The sequence below is a fragment of the Bombyx mori genome, chromosome W (assembly GCF_030269925.1).
Source record: "Bombyx mori chromosome W, ASM3026992v2".
Taxonomy (NCBI): Eukaryota; Metazoa; Arthropoda; class Insecta; order Lepidoptera; family Bombycidae; genus Bombyx; species Bombyx mori.
This window is the reverse complement of record NC_085135.1, coordinates 5,177,095-5,196,349: the sequence shown is the minus strand read 5'-3', so window position 1 is coordinate 5,196,349 and position 19,255 is coordinate 5,177,095. Positions and strand designations below refer to the sequence as shown.

Below are 19,255 nucleotides of genomic sequence, written 5' to 3'. Positions count from 1 at the left end.
TCTTGCCGTCGGATGATTGTCGTATTTTATTTGCTAACCCGCTTCGCAGTGCTTGCGCATAGTTTGCTTAACGTTTATGTTTAGTTTAAAGTTGAATTTGTAAATTTGTTTCCTTTTCCTGTGTTTGGCTGTTTCGTGATCTGTACTTCAATTTCTGTTCTACTCTTCGTCTGTGAACTGTGTCTAACTTTCTCCTTCTAATAAACTTAAGTGAATGTAACATTGTAACGTAAACTGTCTATCATTTCTACGCTTACCATATTCGCTTTACTGGTGACCCCAAATTAGAACACAATGGCAAACAAAGACGACAATAAAGATGGAGATTCGAACGTTAACCGTGTCGGCGTGCGGGTACCTGCTTTCTACCCGACAAAACCAGAATTGTGGTTTGCAGCTTTGGAAAGCCAGTTTGCCTTGGCAAAGGTGACACAGGATGAGACTAAGTACCACTACGCTATCTCACAGCTGGAGGCAAATTACGCAGAGATTGTGGAAGGTGTAATCACATCCCCCGCCGCAGCGGATAAGTACCAGCGCCTGAAAACCGTGCTGATAAAACGGCTCACGCAATCACGCGAACGCCAGGTCATGCAGCTGTTAAACCACGAAGAACTGGGGGATAGGAAGCCGTCGATTTTTCTGCGACATTTAAAGCAGCTCGCAGGTCCAGGTGTTCCCGATGACTTTATCCGGACCGTATGGACCAGTCGCCTTCCCAGCGGTGTCCAGACCATCATCGCCTCCCAAAGCAAATTACAGCTGGAAGAGGTTTCGGAACTGGCAGACCAGATTATGGATATAGCGGCACCAGGTTTGCAGGTCGTAACAGCTTCCGCTTCATCCACAACGGGAGACCAGCAGATTGCGGCGCTCACTAAGCAGGTACAAGCTCTGTCAGCCAAGTTACATCGAATGTCACGTCCGAGAGATAGATCGACGTATAGACGTCGTGGCCGTTCATTGTCTACCAGCACCAGGTCGCAGTCCAACTACCGGAAGTTTCCCACCTGCTGGTATCATATGAAGCATGGATCGAAGGCGCACAAATGCGTGAAACCTTGCGACTACGCGGGAAAAGAAACGGGCAGCCGGTAAGCATGGCCGTCGACTGACCCAGTACCGGCCGTTTATTTGTGGTGGATAAAAGGACTAAAATACAGTTTTTAGTGGACACGGGAAGTGATTTGTGTGTTTTTCCTAAAACATTGCTCAAAGAAAGACGCTTTAAAACCGGTTATGAACTCAGTGCGGCAAACGGTTCGGTAATAAATACATATGGGTACGCCCACTTTGTACTAAACCTAGGCTTGCGCCGCGACTTCGCTTGGCGGTTTATAGTAGCCGACGTTACAAAGGCGATAATAGGGGTTGATTTTCTGTCACATTATAATCTTGTTGTAGATATTCGCAATCAACGCCTAATCGATGGCAGCACAATGCTAGCGTCCCCGGGTTTGCTTGCCCGCACTAATGAGGATGTTTCTTCGGTCAAGGTAATGTCCGGTAAGTCTGTGTATCATGACATACTAGCAAAATACCCCGAGATTACTCGTCCTCATGGAATAAACACCACACCTCGTCACAATACTGTACACCACATACGCACCACACCTGGGCCGCCTGTATCATGTACACCGCGCCGATTGGCGCCTGAAAAATTAAAAATAGCTAAGGCTGAGTTTAATGCTATGCTACAAATTGGTACCTGTCGTCCATCAGATTCGGCATGGGCGTCGCCGCTTCACCTCGCCTCTAAAAAGGACAACGGATGGCGTCCCTGTGGCGATTATCGTATGTTGAACGCTCGAACAATCCCCGACCGGTACCCAATCAAACACATCCACGACTTTGCACATAGTCTATCTGGTAGCAGTGTATTTTCAACCATCGATTTAGTGAAGGCTTACCATCAGATACCCGTACATCCAGGCGACATCGCGAACACCGCCATAACAACGCCGTTCGGCCTGTACGAATTTCCGTACATGACGTTCGGACTTCGTAATGCCGGACAGACATTTCAGCGCTTCGTAGATGAAATGGTAAGGGGTCTAGATTTTACATACGCCTATCTAGATGATTTTTTAGTGTTTTCTAAAGACCAGAGCACCCATGAAGAACACCTTCATCAGCTGTTTAGCAGATTGCGTGAGTATGGCATGGTCATCAACACTTCTAAATGTGTATTCGGTGCCTCGGAGGTCAAGTTTTTGGGGTACCGCATCTCAGCTGCAGGAACGACTCCTCTGCCAGAGAAGGTCGACGCTATAAAGAGCTTTCCTACCCCCAAGACTGTTAGGGAGCTACGCAGGTTTCTAGGGATGATAAACTTCTATAGGCGGTTTATCCCTAACGCGGCCCAACATCAAGGACCCCTCAACGCGTTGCTAACAGGATCAGTCAAAGGCTCTCAACCAATCGACATGACAGGTGAGGCATCGAAGGCATTTGAAGCCTGCAAAGAAGGCCTCTGTCAGGCCGCCTTGCTGGCTCATCCAAAATGCGACGCCAGGCTGGCACTGGTAACTGACGCGTCCGACAGCGCTATAGGTTCTGTCCTCCAACAGCACAATGGAGATGCGTGGCAGCCTCTAGCCTTCTACTCTCATAAGCTGAGTCCCACCCAGCAAAAGTACTCACCGTATGATCGAGAGCTCCTCGCCATTTACGAGAGCGTAAAATACTTCCGCCACATGATCGAGGCTCGCGACTTTGTGATCTATACGGACCACAAACCACTCACGTTTGCCTTCCATAATCGGAAGGAGAACTGCTCTCCTAGGCAGTTTAGGCATCTAGACCTAATCGCGCAGTTCAGCACCGACATCCGTCATATTTCAGGTAAGGACAACGTGGTGGCCGATACCCTCTCAAGAATTGAGGAAGTTGTGCAGCCTTTAAATTTGGACCAGCTGGCCCTTGCCCAGCAGTCTGATAAAGAGCTAGAGCAACTGATCGTGGAAGGTAAGAGCTCACTGCGCCTAAGAAAAATAAATTTGCCCGGGTCGCAATATGAGCTCTGGTGCGATGACTCGACCGCGACCCTGAGACCTTTCATGTCCAAAGTGCTTCGGCGGAAAGCTTTTGAGAGCTTACACTCTCTAAGCCATCCAGGTGCTAACGCCACGGCGAAGCTTGTCTCAGAGAGGTACGTATGGCCAGGCGTCCAACGGGACTGCAGAGAGTGGGTCCGTACATGCTTAGCATGCCAGCGCTCCAAAGTCACGAGACACGTAAGTTCACCCATGGGAACATTCAAACTTCCCGCAGCCAGGTTCAAATTTGTTCATATTGACCTGGTTGGCCCTCTGCCAGTTTCACAAGGGTATCGTTACTGCCTCACGGCGATCGACCGCTTTACACGGTGGCCAGAGGCTATCCCTTTGACCGACATCACTGCGGAAGCCGTAGCTAAAGCCTTAGTCAGTGGGTGGATTTCGCGATTCGGGTGCCCTGCTGACATTGTTAGCGATCGTGGGGCACAGTTCGAGTCAGCCCTATTCAGAAGTCTTGCACAATTCATAGGTTTTCAGCATCGACGGACAACTGCATACCATCCATCGTGCAATGGAATCGTGGAAAGATTCCACAGGCAGCTTAAAGCTGCCATAATCTGCCACGAGAGTGCAAATTGGGTCGACTCCCTTCCTTTGGTCTTACTGGGCATCCCCAGCGCTTTCAAAGAAGACCTTCAAACCACCTCCGCTGAACTACTCTATGGTGAGCCACTTCGTTTGCCAGGTGAATTTTTTAACACAGAACCAGATTTTGGCGGTACACCAGTCTTGACAGAATCTGCGTCAAAGCTACGTGGTATTGTGCAAAATTTGAAGCCAACGCCTGCGTCTCGCCATAGCAATCAGAAAAAGACCACGTTCGTTTTCAAAGATTTGGCCACTTGCAGTCACGTATTCCTGCGTGACTGTACTGTCGGTGGAACTTTGAAACCAGCATACACTGGACCATTCGAAGTGGTTCAGCGTGGGGATAAAGTCTTCACGATCATAGCCAATGGTAAGAAGGTCACGGTATCCGTAGATCGCATCAAGCCGGCCTACATACTACATGACCCAGACACCACAGCACTTACACAGCCCACACGTACACCACACACACATACCAACCACACACACTTACGTACTCCTCACACAGACGATCGGGTGCTACCGGAAGCCGAAGAGCATACTCGTCGAACTAGATCGGGGCGTAGGGTCAGATTTCCGGACTATTATCGCCCGTAACCCGGTCTCTGGAGGGGGGTGATGTAGGGTAACTATGTAGTTACATAAATAAAATTTTATGTATATATCGATGATTGAGAAATTATATTAATTTTTAATATTGTCTACTTTTGTGACAAACATCATTTATATATAGTTAGCAATGACGCACCGTGCGCAAGCACTACGGGTGGCCCCCGCGCGCGCGCACATCACCCGCGTCTTCCAATCGATCGGCCGGCCAGTCCGTAACCAGTCTTGCCGTCGGATGATTGTCGTATTTTATTTGCTAACCCGCTTCGCAGTGCTTGCGCATAGTTTGCTTAACGTTTATGTTTAGTTTAAAGTTGAATTTGTAAATTTGTTTCCTTTTCCTGTGTTTGGCTGTTTCGTGATCTGTACTTCAATTTCTGTTCTACTCTTCGTCTGTGAACTGTGTCTAACTTTCTCCTTCTAATAAACTTAAGTGAATGTAACATTGTAACGTAAACTGTCTATCATTTCTACGCTTACCATATTCGCTTTAAACCCATACCCTGGGCCAGGAAGGTTAAGTACCTGGGCGTTACCCTGGATGCATCGATGACATTCCGCCCGCATATAAAATCAGTCCGCGACCGTGCCGCGTTTATTCTCGTTAGACTCTACCCCATGATCTGTAAGCGGAGTCAAATGTCCCTTCGGAACAAGGTGACACTTTACAAAACTTGCATAAGGCCCGTCATGACTTACGCGAGTGTGGTGTTCGCTCACGCGGCCCGTACACACATAGACACCCTCCAATCACTACAATCCCGCTTTTGCAGGTTAGCCGTCGGAGCTCCGTGGTTCGTGAGGAACGTTGACCTACACGACGACCTGGGCCTCGAATCTATCCAGAAACACATGAAGTCAGCGTCGGAACGGTACTTCGATAAGGTTATGCGTCATGATAATCGCCTTATCGTTGCCGCCGCTGACTACTCCCCGAATCCTGATCACGCGGGAGCCAGTCACCGTCGACGCCCTAGACACGTCCTTACAGATCCATCAGATCCAATAACCTTTGCATTAGACGCCTTCAGCTCTAACACTAGGAGCAGGCTTAGGGACCTCGGTAACCGTACTCGTCGAACTCGACAAAGAGTTCGCCGTGCAACCTAACCCATGAATCAGCTCGCTGAGTTTCTCGCCGGATCTTCTCAGCGGGTCGCGATTCCGATCCGGTAGTAGATTCATTCGCGAAGCAGCTACTCTTGAGCTGTTAGGTCTCCTTCGGAGGCGCTCGGGTAGCTGTTAGCAAATCCCACCCCTCCTGGTTGAGCCTTTGCTCGCCCACCTATCCTGGTGAAACTGGAAAGGCCTCCGGGCCACCAGTAATTCTTCAATCATAAAAAATAAAAAAGGTACACAAAACACACACAAAAAAAGGAAAACAGTCAACAGTCCGGACAGTCGCTGATGACGACACAAGACTGCCGCAACACCACGGGTCGCCTCTTCATCACGGACAGTAAAACTAAAAATCAATTTCTTATTGATACCGGTAGTGATATTTGTGTCTACCCAGTGTCCGCACTTCGAGAGCGTCGTTATAAAACCTCTTTTCAACTCAGTGCCGCGAATGGTTCAGTGATAGATACGTATGGATATATCGAACTTAATCTTAATTTAGGTTTACGTCGTGACTTTCCATGGCGCTTTGTTGTTGCTGATGTCACGATGGCTATTATTGGTGTTGATTTTTTTTCACATTACAACCTTATTGTTGACATCAGCAACCAACAACTTATTGATACTTTAACCAACCTTAAGTTTGTAACATCCATATGTAAAAATAATTGTCTTGTCACGAGTGTAAAAATTCCAATTGGTGGTAGTGGTATCACAATATTTTAGCACAATATCCGGAAATAACTCGCCCCGCTGGTACTCCGGGTATCGTCAGACACCACACGACACACCACATCATCACCACACCAGGTCCACCTGTATCGCTGCCGCCCCGTCGTCTCGCCCCAGATAAATTAAAAATCGCCAAGCAGGAGTTCGATGCCATGCTACGTAACGGCACGGCACGCCCTTCCTGCAGTCCTTGGGCATCACCACTGCATCTGGTGTCGAAAAAAAAAGACGACGGCTGGCGTCCATGTGGCGACTACAGGTCATTAAACGCACGAACCATACCCGACAAATACCATATTCGTCATATAGATGACTTTTCACATTGTTTGTCCGGATGCACAATTTTCTCGGTAGTGGATTTACAAAAAGCTTATAATCAGATACCAGTAGCTAAGGACGACATTTTAAAGACAGCGATCACAACACCTTTTGGATTATTCGAATTTCCGTATATGACGTTCGGGCTGCGCAATGCCGCGCAAACTTTTCAAAGATTCGCTGACGAGATGACGCGTGGACTGGATTTTACATTTCCTTATATCGACGATTTTTTAATTTTTAGCAGGTCAACCCAGGAGCACGAAGACCACCTGCACCAACTCTTTACACGCATGTAAGAGTATGGCGTTTTGGTTAATACTACCAAATGTGTCTTCGGCGTCCCAGAAGTCACGTTTTTGGGTTACCAAATCTCCGAAAAAGGTACCAAGCCTCTGGTAAGCGAGGTCGAGGCAATCTCAAATTTTCCTGTCCCAAAAACCGTCAGAGAACTCCGACGATTTTTGGGCATGATAAATTTTTATCGCCGATTCCTACCCAATGCTGCCCAGATACAAGCGCCTCTCAACGCATTGCTAGTTGGTTCCGTTAAAGGTGCACAACCCGTCGTTATTGAGGGGACGTCATTGCAAGCCTTCCAAGACTGCAAAACCAGCCTATGCAATGCAGCTCTCCTAGCCCATCCCGATACTCAAGCAAAGTTGAGTCTCGTGACAGACACTTCGCACTCTGCAATAAGCGGAGTACTCCAGCAACTTAAGGGTGGAAATTGGCAGCCGTTAGCATTTTTCTCTCGCAAATTGAGCCCCTCGCAGTCAAAATACTCGCCGTACGACCGAGAGCTTCTCGCCATATATGAGAGCATAAAATACTTTCGGCATATGCTTGAAGCAACAAACTTTACTGTGTATACTGACCACAAACCTTTATGTTACGTATTTCAGCAGCCGAAGCATAACTGTTCGCCGCGTCAGTACAGACATCTGGACTTTATCTCCCAGTTCACCACGGACTAAGGTTTGTTTCGGGCAAAGACAAACCACAGATCCGGAGCTGGCAGAACATTTATCAGGTGGAACATCTTTACGCCTGACTAAGATGAGCGTCCCTGGAAGTCAATCTGTATTGTACTGCGACGTCAGTACGCAGATGCCCAGGCCGTTCGTCCCACGAGAGATGCGTCAGAAGGTATTTAATTGCCTTCATTCACTCAGCCACCCCGGTCCCAACGCTTCAGCCAAACTCGTTGCACAACGATTCGTTTGGCCACTAATGCGGAAAAATTGCCGTGAATGGTCTAAGGCAGTCTTTCTCAAAGTGGGCGATAACGCCCCCTGGGGGGCGTTTGAAACCTAGAGGGGGGCATTAAGGGGCCCAGGAAAAAATGGGGGGGCGTTGATGTGGGTTAGGGGGGCGCTGTAAAATTTGTAATTTCATTTACTTAATTTACCCATTACCGTCCAATGTCAAATAGTATAGTAAGCCTAAGCAGCTCACTTATGATGTATAATGCCCTTCCAATCCCACCACACACACAGCATCACCTTGTTGCGAGTTAACCCGGGTTTTGCCAGAGTCTGTGAAGCCTGACCGGCCTTTGACCACAACCTTTCTCGTACGTTCTTGTCGTACGTGATCCACTTTTCATCACCAGTTATCAGCTTCTTCAAAAATGGTTCGGTTTCATTACGTCGTAATAAAGAATCACAAATGAGTACACTGTTCATTAGATTTCTTTCAGTGAGCTTTTTTGTGTGCCCAGTTTTTTTCAAATGCGCCATAACTATTTTGTGGTCAATTCCCAGTTCTTCAGTTACGTCGTAACTACTGATATGCCGATCTTGCCACACTTTTGCAAAAATGGCATCGATTTTATCCGTAATAGGGCGACCAGAGCGACGTGCATTTTTGACATCAAAATTTTCGGATTGAAAACGCTTAAACCAAATTTGTGCTACTCTCACAGACACTGCACAAGGTCCATAAACATCGCAATATTTTTTCACGGCTGGCGTTGCTTTTCTACCTTTTTTGTAGTAAAATTTTAAAATGTATCGAATATCTTCATTAGATTCACTCATCTTGACAGTACGAAAAATAAATAAAATCACACATCTTCCTAATTTTAATTTGGAATTATCTTCTTTCGAACTTAAACTTTTAATGATACCAAAACCAGCCAGATACAAATAGTATAGCTAAGGAGATTTTATTACAAGTTCATACATTTTTAAGCTATTGCATAGCTTTTATCGCGGGCCTTGAGCGTGGCGACCGAATCATGAAATTCCGTAACGAAAAAAACCTAACATCCCTCACTCCGCCTACCATGTAGCTCGCGTTCAACACATTCACACGTTGCGCTTGTGTAGTGTTTGTGAATAAGCGCGTGGCGTGACGTCACACTGCATGCGCATCATGAAAAGTCTGCCCATCTCTCTCGCGCGCGGTTTAGCTTATGAATATGAAGGGGACAGTTAAGGTTTTGCCTTTATTAAGGTTTAATATAGCGTGGTCTTGTTTTATTATTGTTTTAATATTAAATTATCATTGTCTAATTATAATGTCATAAGTTGATAAAAAATGCTATGCAATAGCTTTACCGCCGCAGTTCCCGAGTGCCACACGTTTTTTTTTTTTGTCAAGAGGAAATCGCCGGACTTCCGCCCTTCACTGGGGATGGAGGGCGGGGCATGTCGGAGTCGAACCGACTAAAACCTCTTGTCGCTCAACAACCAGCATCCAAACCTCGCATGAGACAGAGCTCATGAAAAGGCAAAGGGGGGAAAGTGAAGCGTTTAGTGCGGAGCACATCTCTCCCATTACCCTCCCCCTCGGGACGCCGGACTGGTGGTCGTCGGCGCCACGACCACCAGCCCTCTCGGTCGGCAGGCTGTCCGAAGCCTGCCTAGATGGCGCCGGTTAGAATGGTCTATCCTACGGAATACCCCGCTGGGTCAGAACCAGCGTGGGTTGAGGATAGCCGGCCTTCCATCACCCGGATGCTCATGCGTAAAACGTGTGCAGATCAGCTTGCACGTCATCTTCTTAGGCCCCCTTCGCCGGTCCCCAGGCCGACACGTGAGGGAGATCCGAAACACTTAGAGGGCCAGGGCTTGGGCGAGATTCGCCTCCCTGGACCCCGCTCGATGGCGGCGGGCCTGTGCATCTCTCACGCGCCCCGCCGCCTCTTTTAGCGAGATGGTGCACTCGCAGAAGTCGAGCATCGCCTTTCACGACTTGTCGTCACCGAGCATCGATGCCAGAACACTCGGCAACGACAAGTCGTTTCCTATTTTTGCGACGAGGACACGCCGCCGCCCCTCCCATGCGGGGCAGGCGACGAGCGTATGCTCTGCCGTGTCCAAGTCGCAACCAGCACGGACCGCCGAGATTGGGCCCTCCGCGCTCTGACCACACCGGGGCTGGGACGCGCCACGCCCCGGGCACGAAGGTTAGCCCGCCACTGATAGTCAGCGGCGGGCGCCTCCGCCTCCAGGACCCAAGGCGGCGTCCCAGTACACACGCCGCCTCGAAAGAGATGGTGCGATAACCACGGATGATCCTGACCGCGATGGTGCGTTGCGGCCGTTGCAGCAACTTCGCTACCCCCACGGCCAGTGACTGGCCCTACGCGGGCGCCTCGTATAAGGCGCGTCACCTTGTCAGGCCCCCCGATGTTGGGAAGAAGCCAGCTTAACACGCCGGCCACCCCCAACAAACGAGGGACCAAGTTCTGAAAGTGAACACGGAAGGTCCAACGACTGTCCAGAATGAGGCCGAGGTACTTCAACTGCACCCCGACCCGATACGGACGCCTCCAACAACGATATGGGCATCGACAGGTGGCACTCTCCGCGGCCTGTGGAACCACATGGCCTCGGTTTTACTGAGTGTCACGTCGAGGCCTAATCTCCTGATTTTGCCGATGACATGCGCCACCCCAGCGGTGGCAAGACGAGCAAACTCAGCAAAACTCCCCCCCGGGACATGACCAACGTGTCGTCTGCGTAACAGATTACGCTTAGGCCCGGGAGGAGGGCACCTCTCAGTACCCAGTCATACCCGATATTCCACAAAAGAGGGCCGAGCACCAACCCCTGTGGAACACTGCGCACGACCGGGAACCTGTGCACGATCCCACCGTGCTCAGTACACGTGACCGATCTGTCCTCCAAGTAGGAAGCCACCAGTTGGCGAAGGTTGGGGGGCACTCCGTGTCTTACCAGGAACATTTTTTAAATAAAAGAACACTTATTGCGGCATAATTATAATAGTTAGACATATGCTGTCGCGACACTTTTTGTAAATACTAATGTTTTTTATAAAGTCGTAGTACATTATTTTATTCTGTCATCAATAGTTTTCGTAGGGCACGCGACGTAAATAATATTTTAGGTAAATTTTTTTTACACCTTGGGTTCTTGGAGTTTTAGTAAGAATACCTAATTTTTTTTCAAAAAAGAATATAGCCTATGTCGCTCGGGAATAGTGAAGCTTCCAAATAGTGAAAGAATTTTTCAAATCGGTTTAGTAGTTTCGGAGCCCATTGAATACAAACAAACAAATCTTTCCTCTTTATAGTATTAGTATAGATATTAATTATTACAAATAATAAAAACGCTGACTTAGGCGGCGGTTTTTATTTGAACCAGTTCTAAATTATAAACTAAAATTCTATGAAAAATTACCCATATTTATCTATAATACGAAATGATATTAATTTATTTTTCGTAGTTTCCTTCCTTCTTGCGTCGATAATCCTCAGTGCTGAGGGTCGTGGCCTCCTCTAATAACTTTCTCCTGCATCATCTTGTGCCATTCCTGCCTGTCCTCGGCTGTGTGGATAGCAACGTGGAGTGGAGCGTATTTGGTCCGACCAGCGCATTGGATTTCTGCCTCTGTGCCTTCTCCCGCATACCTTGCCTGTTACCAGCAGCTTTTCCAGATTGTCACCTCTCTTTCTGGCGATATGTCCAAAGATCTCGAAACTCCTCCGCGCGCATGTAGTGCGGAGGTGCATTGGAATCTTGAGCTCGGTAAGAATGGATTCGTTGGTTCTGTGTTCTGTCCAACGAATCCCAAGCATTTTCCTCCAGCACCACATCTCAAACGCGTCGATGCGTTGGCGGTCGGCTTTCTTGAGGGTCCAAGTCTCTGCGCCGTAGAGAAAAACGCCACCCAAACACGGTCCATTTGGGACATAGCTCTCTTTGCCATACTGATTCGCCTTCTGAGGTCCTTTTCGGAGGATCCATTACTAGCTATGACGGAGCCCAGATAAATGAAATCCTCTACGACTTCCAGGTTTAGCTTATACGTAGTTTAATATTATTATTGTTAGTAGTAGTATTTACTAGTCGAAATATAAATTTTTAATTATCTTATGATGAGAATCTTATATTAATGAGAAAGATAATCAACAAAAATAGTTTCGTTCTTTTATTTTATTTTATTTTATGATTGAAGGATTACTGGTGGCCCGGAGGCCTTTCCAGTTTCACCAGGACAGGTGGGCGAGCAAAGGCTCAGCCAGGAGGGGTGGGATTTGCTAACAGCTACCCGAGCGCCTCCGAAGGAGACCTAACAGCTCAAGAGCAGCTGCTTCGCGAATGAATCTACTACCGGATCGGAATCGCGACCCGCTGAGAAGATCCGGCGAGAAACTCAGCGAGCTGATTCATGGGTTAGGTTGCACGTCGACCTCTTTGTCGAGTTCGACGAGTACGGTTACCGAGGTCCTTAAGCCTGCTCCTAGTATTAGAGCTGAAGACATCTAATACAAAGGTTATTGGATCTGATGGATCCGTAAGGACGCGTCTAGGGCGTCGACGGTGACTGGCTCCTGCGTGATCAGGATTCGGGGAGTAGTCAGCGGCGGCAACGATAAGGCGATTATCATGACGCATAGCCTTATCGAAGTACCGTTCCGACGCTGACTTCATGTATTTCTGGATAGATTCGAGGCCCAGGTCGTCGTGTAGGTCAACGTTCCTCACGAACCACAGAGCTCCGACGGCTAACCTGCAAAAGCGGGATTATAGAGATTGGAGGGTGTCTATGTGTGTGCGGGCCGCGTGAGCGAACACCACACTCGCGTAAATCATGACGGGCCTTATGCAAGTTTTGTAAAGTGTCACCTTGTTCCGAAGGGACATTTTACTCCGCTTACAGATCATGGGGTAGAGTCTACCGAGAATAAACGCGGCACGGTCACGGACTGATTTTATATACGGGCGGAATGTCATCGATGCATCCAGGGTAACGCCCAGGTACTTGACCTTCCTGGCCCAGGGTATGGATTGTCTAAAGAGAGTAATCGGGGGTGTGAGATTCCTCCTCCTAATCCGGGAGGAAATCCGTGTGGAGCTTCCCCTCTGAAATAGCACCGCAGTACTTTTCGCTGGGTTGATGTCTATGCGCCATTTTCGGAACCACTGTCCTAGGGCTAGGGCTGCGCTCTGAAGCTTCTTCGCGATTAGGGACTTGTTTCTACTGGAATAGTAAACAGTCGTGTCGTCGGCGAATAAAGCTAAATGGGTCGGCGGCGACCGGGGAATATCGTTAACGAATAAGCTAAATAGGAGGGGTGAGAGGACAGAGCCTTGCGGGACTTCAGCTGTGAGAGATCGTGGGGAGGAGCGGGTTCCCTCGACTCGATATCGAAAAGAGCGGTTCGTTAAGAAGTCCCGTATGATGAGCACGAGACTATCCGGCACGCCCATGTTGAATAGTTTGAAAATCAAACCGTTGTGCCAGACTTTGTCGAACGCTTTTGCGACGTCGAAGAAGAGAGCTCCCGTGTATAACGGTTTTGGTCGATTAAGCCCCACAAGAATGTGCTCCGTGAGGCGGTGCACCTGTTGAACGCATGAGTGATTTGTACGGAATCCGAATTGTTCATCGATGAGAATGCCCTTGGATGAGACGAAGTCTCTGAGGCGTTTGTAGAGCAGACGCTCATACAGTTTGCCTAGAGACATGAGGAGGCTAATCGGGCGGTAGCTCGTCGGATGATTTTTTGGTTTACCGGGTTTATGTTTTTTTTTTTTTTTTTTTTTTATTGCTTAGATGGGTGGACGAGCTCACAGCCCACCTGATGTTAAGTGGTTACTGGAGCCCATAGACATCTACAACGTAGACGCGCCACCCACCTTGTGAGATACAAGTTCTAAAGTCTCAGTATAGTTACAACGGCTGCCCCACCCTTCAAACCGAAACGCATTACTGCTTCACGGCAGAAATAAGCAGGGCGGTGGTACCTATCCGCGCGGACTCACAAGAGGTCCTACCACCAGTAATTACGCAAATTATAATTTTGCGGGTTTGATTTTTATTACACGATGTTATTCCTTCACCGTGGAAGTCAATCGTGAACATTTGTTGAGTACATATTTCATTAGAAAAATTGGTACCCGCCTGCGGGATTCGAACACCGGTGCATCGCTTCAACACGAATGCACCGGACGTCTTATCCTTTAGGCCACGACGACTCCAAAACTTATGTATGCCGATAACGACCGCTTCTTTTCACACCGCGGGAAAGATACAGTTCGCCATAGCGGCATTGAAAATAGATGCCAACACCACGATGAGTTGGACGGGTAGAAGTTTAATAACGCGGTTGGATATACCGTCGGAACCGGGAGCCTTGCGAGGACGTAGGTCTTTGATCAAGTCTTTAACTTCCATCGGGGTGACGGGTGGTAACGCATCCTAGGGTGGCAAGGAGGCTCTGCGTTCTACCTCACTGTTTACTAATTCTACATGAACAGGGTCCACGGATTGAGTGCTGGGCGTGCACTGGGTTTGCAATGTATCGGCCAGCAGCTCTGCTTTTTCGTCATCATCGAACGCCGCGAGTCGGCCTGAGGGGCCTACGAGGGGGCATAGTTACTACCGTATCCGATTTGAGAGTACGAGCTAAGCGGTAGTAAGACCTTTGGGAGGGCGCGAGTCCTTCTAAGAAATCAGACCATCTGGCATCTCGGACTTCAGCGATGCGAGACTTTACGTCGCGTTGTAGGGCACGCATTCGAATACGATTTTCCGCGGTAGGATACCTGTCGTAGGCGCGTATTGAGGCGTCCTTAGCTCTAAGGAGTTCCCTAATATCGTCGGATAATTTGAAGCAGTGAAGGAAGTCCTCCGCTACAACTTGCTTCGATGACCTATCTAATGTCGAGGTGATGTGTGACGTTAAGATGTCTATGGCTTCAGCGGTATCCTGAGGAGACGGGGTAGAGTCCGGGTTAAACGGGAGCGATGGTGGATCAGATTCAGCCAGGCTGATGCCCAGCGTGTGCCAATCCACCACAGTCCTCGTGACGGGAACGGAATCGGGAGCGCGACCGAGCTTCATAACGACGGGACGGTGGTCTGAATCTAACTCTGAAACTACTTCGATCGAGTGTAAGCGCAGAGTTACGTTTTTTAATAACGCTATGTCGAGTATATCCGGGCGATGCGCGATATTTAGCGGGTAGTAAGTCGGGATTAGCGGAGCGACGATATCGAAGGCGAGATCATCGACTAACGCGTCAAGCCGCCTGCCATTCGGCGTTGTGGTGTGTGAGTGCCACCTGATGTGTTTACAATTTAGGTCGCTCGCCAGAATGACAGAGCTCCCCATGCCGAGCAGCGCCTCGATATTACAGCTTAGAACAATCTTATCCGGTGGAAGATAAACGGACGCGATAACGATCGGCGCGTGTCCAGTCAGTGAGATTCGGCATATTGATGCTTCGATGTTAGAAAGCGCGGGGGGGTCGAGTGGGACGCAGTGCAGGGCTCGTCTATAGTAAATGACGGTACCACCACCACGAGCAGTGAGCCTGTCGTTCCTAACCATGTTATAGTTCGTGATTTTAGGGTCGTGGCGCGCGGGCTTAAGCAGGGTCTCCTGCACCAAAAAGTTGTCAATTTGATGGTCACGCAAAAAGTCAGAAACCTGATCACGTTGATTTGCGAGACCGTAAGCGTTAAAAAATCCTATCGTTACGGATAGGGGCTTTATTCTACTTATGTACGCCATTGATTACCGGCGAAGTGAGGGGAGGACGTACGTATTTAACGACGCGTATACGTCAGCGTATTCTTGCACAACGGCGATGAAGTGTTGTGTTCTTAATTATTGCAGATTTTAAAATTGAAATCTGAAAGCTTTGAAAAATCAGTCCGCATAAATGTAATTTAAAAACTACAGTAAGAGGCTTAAATAAAAAGCTAAACTTAACTCAGCCTTAATTAGAATTTTCTTCGGAATTCAGTAGTAAAGTTCAAGTTATTTTGATGAAATCAAAACTGAAATATTCATAACATCTTAAACAATCACCTACGAATAAATATTATTTATTATATTCACAATCACAACGGTTCTATAGTTTTGGGAAGGGATTTTTTGTAACGCCATCTCGTGAAGTATTTCGGTATTACATTACAAAACAAAATTGTCCCTCCAACAGTAACAACAGTACTTGCTTCGGCAGTACATATACTAAAATACTAACAGTAACAACATTAACATTATATAATGTATAAACCGTTCAATAAGAATTGCAAACTATCCCCTTGAAGCTACAGTTTATGTAGGAATAATGACTTTTTGGCGGGAATGCGAGGTGTGAAGTTGTGTGATTTGTTTTATTTTGTCTATTTAGTGTTTCTTCGGGTTTAAATGTGTAATAATTGTGGTTTATTAACTGTTTAATATCTGTGAAAGTGCACAAATGTGGGAAAATTAAACAAAGCCGCTGTAAGTAACTTCTCGGTTTCCTCCAAAAAGTCCACTGAGATCTTAGTAAATGACCACCATTTTACTGAGATTATATTTCATTCCATATCATCTCATTTCATTTCATCCCAGTTGATTAATGTCTCAAATTAATCATCTTCATTTCATTTCACTCCATAATATCATTTTTCATAAAAATATGAATATAAATTAAAATAAGACATGACTTAAAGGTCTCAGTCACCAGGTCATAAAATCCATTACAAATGTAGGAATAATTCCAGCGCACCCTGGCGGCCGTAGATTACCATGTATTCTCGAATATTTATAGTCTGTGGCATGTCACTTTTAACGTCGAAAAAAAGTCAGGATCGAAATTTTTGAGCGAGCTATAGTTTGTGGTGATAAAATTAATAATTTCAAGTAGATTAATTGTTATAATTGATTTAACTATCAATCTTATATATATATAAGTTCAATAAATTTGTTCATATTATTTATTAATTTACATTGTACACCTACACAATATTTAATATTATATCATATTTAATTACGTATTCTATAACACACTCTCATACAGTACACAAGTACGCCAAACAATTATACATTCACAACACTACTCAAAATTATATTATTTACACAAGCATAGTCGGGCGCAACCGGTAGTTTGCAGCCAAGACCCCGACTATGTATAACTACGTACGTACTGGTCGTCGCCTGCGCAACGACTCGGCCGCCGCTCGCGGTCAGTCGGGTTTGATCAACGCCACGCTAACACTGTCACTCCTCGACTTACGCGTACTCTTTTGCTTCGTTACGATTTATTGCTTTCGTCTATTTTGTATTACTGTGTTTGAACTTGCTACCGCTTTATCTGTGCCTTCTGTACTCCGTAATTTCCCCTTCTAAATATTGCTATACTATCTGTGATTGGAAATAAACTGTCCATCCAATTACGGACTCGTTATTGTGCCGCCCGGCACTGGTGACCTTACAACCACCATCAACGACGACTACTAAACTGGTGACCCACGACTACGAGCACCCCGGAGGAGCAGATGTCGGAATCCAGCGGATCGGACACGGCGCGTTCGCAGGTAACTACACGACCACGGCGACACGTCAAGATGGCGTCGCCTGTCGGGCCAGCGTGCCCGAATAGAGAACTACCCTCAACACACATCAGGATACCACCGTTCTGGCCTGAAAAACCCGAAATATGGTTTGCGCAAGTGGAAGGACAATTTGCCATCATGCGAGTGACTGACGAGACGGCAAAATTTTATCATATATTGGCCAGTCTCGATCGCCAATATGCCGCCGAGGTAGAAGACGTGCTCACCGGTCCTCCCGATTACCAGCGGCTTAAAGAGGAGCTGATAAAAAGGTTATCGGCGTCCCGCGGTAACAAGGTGAAGCAGCTATTGACGCACGAGCAGCTCTGTACACGCAAACTGTCACAATTCCTGCGTCACCTACAACACCTCACCGGACCGGAGATCCCGGAGGACTTCCTGCGGACTATATGGACCAGCCGGCTACCAACCACGTTACAGCCGATCGTCGCTTCGCAGTCGACGCTTCCATTAGACGCACTCGCCGAGCTCGCCGACCGTGTCCACGAGATCGCAGCCCCAGTACACGACGTTGCGGCAGCAGTGACGTCATCATCATCATCGTCATCACAAATCGACAGGCTGTCCCAACAAGTAGCGGAGCTGACGCGGAAAGTCAGCGCCCTGGCGACGCAGGTGCATCATCAACCGCGGCCGCAGGAGCGCGGGCTCGAACGTGAACGTCAACGACAACGCAGCCACTCATCATCACGCCGGTCGCAGTCACACTACCGCAGGTACCCCATTTGCTGGTACCACAGCAAACACGGCGCCGAGGCGCGGAAGTGCGTGCGACCCTGCGACTACAAGGCGGGAAACCCGACAAGCAGGCAAGTGATGGCGACTCGCGACTGCCACAACTCTACGGGTCGCCTCTTCATCAAGGACCGCAGCAATAATATAGACTTCCTCATAGACACTGGAAGTGACATTTGTGTTTATCCTATTTCTAAGTTGTGTGAACGCCGTGCTAAAACTAGTTATCAGCTCAGTGCTGCCAATAGTACAGTTATAGACACTTATGGTTATACGCAATTAAATGTTAATTTAGGTTTACGCCGCAACTTTCCATGGCGCTTTGTTGTTGCGACGTCACAAAAGCCATTATAGGCGTCGATTTTTTGTCTCATTATCGACTCATAGTGGACGTCAGCCAACAAAGATTAATCGATAGTCTTACCAATATGAGCACTGTAGCCAGTCTAGATGTAAATAATAATCGTGTTACTAGTGTTAAGATAATGACAGGTGGCGACAGTAAGTACCACGCTATCTTGGCTGAATACCCGGAGCTAACACGCCCAGCTGGTACTCCAGGTATTGTCAAACACAACACGAAACACTACATACGCACTACACCAGGTCCACCCGTAGCATGCTCACCCCGTCGTCTCGCGCCGGACAAACTTAAAATTGCAAAACAAGAATTTAACATTATGATAGCCAACGGAACTGCACGTCCGTCTGACAGTCCATGGTCATCCCCGCTTCACCTTACTACCAAGAAGGACAACGGTTGGCGACCATGTGGTGATTACAGACAATTAAATTCACGAACAATACCCGACCAGTATCCGATTCGTCATATACACGATTTTTCACAAAGTTTGTCTGGTTGTAAAATTTTTTCAGTCATCGATTTGGTCAAGGCCTATAATCAGATACCAACAGCGGGGGAGGATATCCCGAAGACCGCGATCACCACGCCATTTGGTTTGTTTGAATTTCCTTTCATGAATTTTGGACTTAGAAATGCCGGTCAAACCTTTCGGGTTAAAGATATTCTTTATTCTCAAAAGAATTACATAAATTCACTTAAATGAGAACATTAAAATAGTTACAATTAATTCGGATCGTGCAGTACATGACAATAATTTACAGTAACAACATGCGATGCTATGCTATAAACAATACATTTAACAAAAACTATAAAGATTATTATTTTCTTAAAATGTATAAACAGGGTAGATTACCACAGCAGATCGCCTCGACCAGCCGGCCGGCCGCTCGGTGGCGGGTAG

The 19,255-nt window shown here is 47.4% G+C and overlaps 2 protein-coding genes across 2 annotated transcripts; both read left to right on the top strand.

The window, feature by feature from the left end:
• Positions 1-294: 294 nt before the first annotated feature.
• LOC134201705 (uncharacterized) lies at positions 295-1,098 on the top strand. Its single transcript, XM_062676950.1, has one exon. The coding sequence runs from the start codon at positions 295-297 to the stop codon at positions 1,096-1,098; it is 804 nt and encodes a 267-aa protein (XP_062532934.1).
• A 16,148-nt stretch (positions 1,099-17,246) lies between these two features.
• LOC134201704 (uncharacterized) lies at positions 17,247-18,344 on the top strand. Its single transcript, XM_062676949.1, has one exon. It carries the CDS (start codon positions 17,247-17,249, stop codon positions 18,342-18,344), a length of 1,098 nt encoding a protein of 365 aa, XP_062532933.1.
• The last annotated feature ends 911 nt before the right edge of the window (positions 18,345-19,255 follow it).

Excerpts from the sequence above, each read along its gene's own strand:
- LOC134201705 (XM_062676950.1), top strand. The coding sequence starts at position 295 with ATGGCAAACAAAGACGACAATAAAGATGGAGATTCGAACGTTAACCGT.
- LOC134201704 (XM_062676949.1), top strand. The coding sequence starts at position 17,247 with ATGGCGTCGCCTGTCGGGCCAGCGTGCCCGAATAGAGAACTACCCTCA.